General features: G+C 40.1%; 1 protein-coding gene across 2 annotated transcripts; it reads right to left on the bottom strand.

Moving 5' to 3' along the window:
* Window positions 1-214: 214 nt before the first annotated feature.
* Window positions 215-4,039, bottom strand: LOC137137006 (V-set and immunoglobulin domain-containing protein 8-like). 2 transcript variants are annotated; one of them, XM_067522860.1, is made up of 4 exons: window positions 4,016-4,039; window positions 2,117-2,452; window positions 1,527-1,862; window positions 215-1,229 (listed from the first exon to the last, which is right to left on the bottom strand). In XM_067522860.1, the coding sequence occupies exons 2-4, from the start codon at window positions 2,256-2,258 to the stop codon at window positions 880-882; spliced, it is 828 nt and encodes a 275-aa protein (XP_067378961.1). In that variant the 5' UTR covers window positions 2,259-2,452; window positions 4,016-4,039; the 3' UTR covers window positions 215-879. The 2 variants fall into 2 exon arrangements, with proteins under 2 accessions (XP_067378961.1, XP_067378960.1); XM_067522859.1 differs by lacking the exon at window positions 4,016-4,039 and adding an exon at window positions 3,430-3,989.
* Between the last annotated feature and the right edge of the window lie 471 nt (window positions 4,040-4,510).

The raw sequence follows: 4,510 nt of genomic DNA, 5'->3' as shown, positions 1-4,510 counted from the left end.
AACCTACAACGACATTCAGGGTCACACAGCTGATTTCAGTGTAACAATAAAACATGTGAATCTGAGCTTTTTAAGAGCAGATAATCAACATCACACATTCTCAGAAATGTAGGAACTTTTCTTTGACACTTTGTTGCTTTTATAAATCAAGTTACATAGTCTATGGCTTTAAGTTATATCGAACAGAAAAAAAATGATAGTTTTATATTATTTCATTCTTATTATTATGTTGTAAAGCTCTGTCTTGTTGGTCGCACAAGGCAGCATCTTTCATACAATAAGAATGCAGCTGTGCAGCATCACACAAACACTGAGGCCAGTGAAGGAAAAAGAACACAAGTTGTTTACTTCCTTATGCCAAGTGATAAACATTCAATTTTGGAAATAGTTGCAGTGCTGAGATCATGTTCATCTTCTCTATGTAAACATGAGGAAGACTTACATTCTTTTTTTTTTCTAGTTACATTAGCTAGTAGCACAGGAGCTGCCTTCACAATTTCTAACACAACTCACTTCAATTTCATTACCAAAAGCAGGACTTGAAACTCTGGAAAGTGAAGGTTTTTTTTAATCTGCTTTTTGTTACTGAGCATAACAAGCAGCTTTGAACAGTTGTAACTGATAAAATGTCACAAACATCCAGTGTTTCAAGCTGAAAGAAGCTTTGCACTGGTTTGTGCAGTTGACAGTTTGGTGAATCCAAAGTGACATTTAGATAAAAAGAAACCTGTGGAATAAATCAAATGATGAACATTAGTCTGAAGCTAGTTGATCCTGACTCACAGCACAAAGTCATTGTCTTTGGTGGGTTTTTGCTTTTAGTTTTCCATCTTTGTGTAACAGCAGCAGGACACAAGGATTCAGGAGTAAAGAGAAGTTTCAAGTTGGCTCTTGATCAGCTGCTTCATCAGGAAGAGAAACGTCTGAGTTTTTCTTAAAATGGCCGTTACATTTTCTGTGGGTCACACAAACAATACCAACAATACCAACAAGAATCACACTAACAAACACAGTCAGCACCAGTTTAAGATGTCTGTGCTTGTCTCCTACATCCTTGTTTCTCCCATCCTTGTCTCCTCCATCCTTGTCTCCTCCATCCTTGTCTCCTTTATCCTTGTTTCCTCCATCCTTGTCTCCTCCATCCTTGTCTCCTTTATCCTTGTTTCCTCCATCTTTGTTTCCTCCATCCTTCTTTCCTCCATACTTGTCTCCTCCATGCTCAGCAGCACCTGTAAGAAGAGAATGAGATGTGAGGTGTGAGGTGTCAGGTAGGTGATGAATCCATTTCCTCTTCAAACTCCTGTCAGACATTATCTACTGCACTTTGATCCCATCACTCATAGCAGCTGTTTGCTACAAAGTCTCATCAGCAACATCTTTAGAAAACACCAACATCTGATCTGTGATGGTTCACTCTCACATCAACAACCAGGAAGCAGCTTCACCTCTGATCCACACACACACACACACACACACACACACACACACACACACATAGAGACACACACACACACACACTCTCTCACCTGAATTGACAACTGTCAGGTTGATGGTGGTGATGAGATGAGGTGGTGGTTTTGTCTTGTTGTTTCTAACACGACACTCATATGTTCCAGTGTCTTTGATGGTGACGTTCTTCAGAATCACAGAAACGTCTCCGTCCTTCATCTCTGGATCTCTCAGCTCCACTCGGTTCTTAAAAGATGGATGCTGGTTGTCATCAGACATCTTCCCATGTTTCCAAACAAAGACTTCTTCCTTCAGGTCCTGTCTCCTCCACTCTAAATGTTCGATGTCTCCACCTCTGTGATGACACTGAAGAGTAACATTATCTCCAGTCTTCACTGTGATCTGTTGTTGGTCTGAACAAAAAACATAAAATCCAGATCAAAACACAAAGTAAACATCAGTAAAACAGCTGATGAGGTCAAATTCACACAGCTCTAAAGTCACAACTTGGATCAGTCCAGTTTGTTGATGATGTGGAAAAATCCTGAACAACAGTGATGTGGAAGCAGCTGCACTTCAAACTCACCTAAGTTTTTAACCTTTAGCTGGATGCTGCTGATGAGCTGTGATTGTACCACACACACACACACACACACACTGCACACACCTGAGTCTGTGACTGTCAGCCTGGTGGTGTTGAAGAGCTGAGGTGGTGGTTTTGTGCTGCTGTTTCTAACATAACACTCATATGTTCCAGTGTCATTGATGGTGACATTGTTCAGAATCACAGAAACGTCTCTGTCCTTCATCTCTGGATCTCTCAGCTCCACTCGGTTCTTAAAAGATGGATGTGGAGTGCTGCAGTCATTCTTCCCATGTCTGCAGACAAAGACGTCTTCTTCCGGGTTCAGTCTCCTCCACTCCAACAATTGAATGTCTCCACCTCTGTGATGACACTGAAGAGTAACATTATCTCCAGTCTTCACTGTGATCTGTTGTTGGTCTGAACAAAAACCATAAAATCCAGATCAAAACACAAAGTAAACATCAGTAAAACAGTTGATGAGGTCAAAGTCATCAGTTCTACTGAATCTGTGAAGCCTCAGTTTTCCTTCAACTACCAGTGAATTGTTCATTAGAAATAAACATCAGTCGTGAATGAAGAACTTCACATTAAGCAAAGTGAAACAGTGAAACCTGCAGATTAGACTGTTACTTTCTTGTACTAGTGAAGTCATTATTCTAAACGTGTGTAATGTCAGATGGGGACATGTGAGACCTGGACACATTCATATTCACACACTGCTCCATGCTGCAGCTTGGGATCTGATGGACAAAGTGGGATAAAAAAATCATGTGCAGATTTTCAGACTGAACTAAAACACACGTGTCACATTAGCCTGGTAACAAGAAGTGGGTCATTAACTGTGTCTGTGAAGCAGAGCCAGGGTTAAAGTTTTTTCTTCATGTGAAAGGGGCAGAGCTGCAGACGGCATCGTGTGAATTATGATCGAATGACATGAGGAAACAATATCAAACTGTGATGTGAACAATGAGAGCACACAACAAAATCTGGAGAAACTCTACATCATTTTTGAAATAAGTGCAGGTATTAGTGTCTCGCTGAATTATCATTTCTTTTCTATTTTTATTGATAACAAACACATTGTGAATATGCAAATGACATTAAAATGACAATGTGTTAAACATTCAAATGATTCTAAGACAAAGCAGCAAAACCTCATTTTTGAAAAGTTTGAAAAAGTGGAATCTCATCATTATGTCAAATATGAATATATACTATAATAGCTGTGTAATATAAATCTGTTGGTTTGGTCTGTGCACAGTATTGTCTTTTATGCAAACACCTTAACTTGTAAAGTAACTAAAACTCCCAAATAAAAGGAAGTAAAAGTAGCTTAGAGTTGTACTTAACTACAGTATTTGATCAAACATAACAGCAACAACCAAAGTTCTCACCTGCAAACGTCAGAAAAAAGAAGCATAAACATGTGAAAACAGCCACTGATGTTCCAGATGTTGATGAAGCCATGAGAGCAGCTGCTGCTGTCGGAGCTGAAACTACAGCTGATGCCTCCAGTGACAGAGCAGTGTAGCACAGAGGTTTTTATTGGGTAAAAAAGTGGGAGGGGAACTTTATGAGAGTTGGATTTTCCCGGCATCGCTGCATCCAGATTATTTCAGATAGTCAAGGAAATTAGAACGTGGGAACTACCTTTCTTCCCTCTCTGTGTTTGAACACACACAGTGGCTCCAGAAGTTGAAAGTATGAGAGCAGCGTTTTTTAGACATTTTCTCAGTCTTGTGTGAACCTGCTGCTGATTTGTCTGCACAGTCATGTTACTGCACACTGAGCCTCTGAGCCCAACTCGAATAACTAGTGTCTCTAATGTTTCCTATGATCTGCACGAGCGTCTCACCAGGAGACCATGGAAATACATGTCTGCACTCATGGACACAGAGCTCAGGATGTCACATGATTATATCTGTGTGTGCTGCCATGATGGCAGGAGTAGAAAAAGTCACTAGATTAAAGATTTCTCACCCTTACTTTACCCCTGCAGTGCTTTCAGGATGATTGACACAGCTGGAATAAAAACAAGCTGCGTTCAGGTAAAGCTGTAGTTACTGGACGTTTCCCGAAGTTGTGCCATCATTAGTCGCTGATACCTGTTGCAAATACCAAACGTGTTTAAAATCTTTGGGAGAACAACTGGCAGAGACAGGTAGTGAGACTAAAGACTAGAATCTCTAGACAACACACACTTAGTGATTAAAACTAATGTTTTAGATTAAACAGAAACACTTGGTTTGTCTTGATCATGATAAAACCCAGAACTTACCAAACACAGATTTCTTTGACTGTTTCTTCAGAAGTCTGGATGTCGCCATATCAGCAGGGCAGGAAGTTACCATTTCTGATCACATATTTGTAGACAGCCTGCTTTGTATTAAAAAACATTAGAGTATGTTGAGTCCACGCTAACACAGCTGACACCTGTAATATTTAAAGCTTCTCGCTTTGTCATCATGCGATGCG

This window comes from Channa argus, chromosome 12 (genome assembly GCF_033026475.1).
Source record: "Channa argus isolate prfri chromosome 12, Channa argus male v1.0, whole genome shotgun sequence".
In the NCBI taxonomy this organism is placed as follows: domain Eukaryota; kingdom Metazoa; phylum Chordata; class Actinopteri; order Anabantiformes; family Channidae; genus Channa; species Channa argus.
The sequence above is the reverse complement of the archived record's forward strand: the minus strand, read 5'-3'. Positions and strand labels throughout refer to the sequence as shown.

What these genes read in the sequence shown, in the direction of transcription:
- LOC137137006 (XM_067522859.1), bottom strand. Translation starts at nt 3,502, where the DNA reads ATGGCTTCATCAACATCTGGAACATCAGTGGCTGTTTTCACATGTTTA. An exon ending in CTTTTTTCTGACGTTTGCAG is followed by an intron (nt 2,453 to 3,429) that starts GTGAGAACTTTG and finishes GTTTTTGTTCAG; the next exon opens with ACCAACAACAGATCACAGTG. An exon ending in CCTGACAGTTGTCAATTCAG is followed by an intron (nt 1,230 to 1,526) that starts GTGAGAGAGTGT and finishes CTCTTCTTACAG; the next exon opens with GTGCTGCTGAGCATGGAGGA.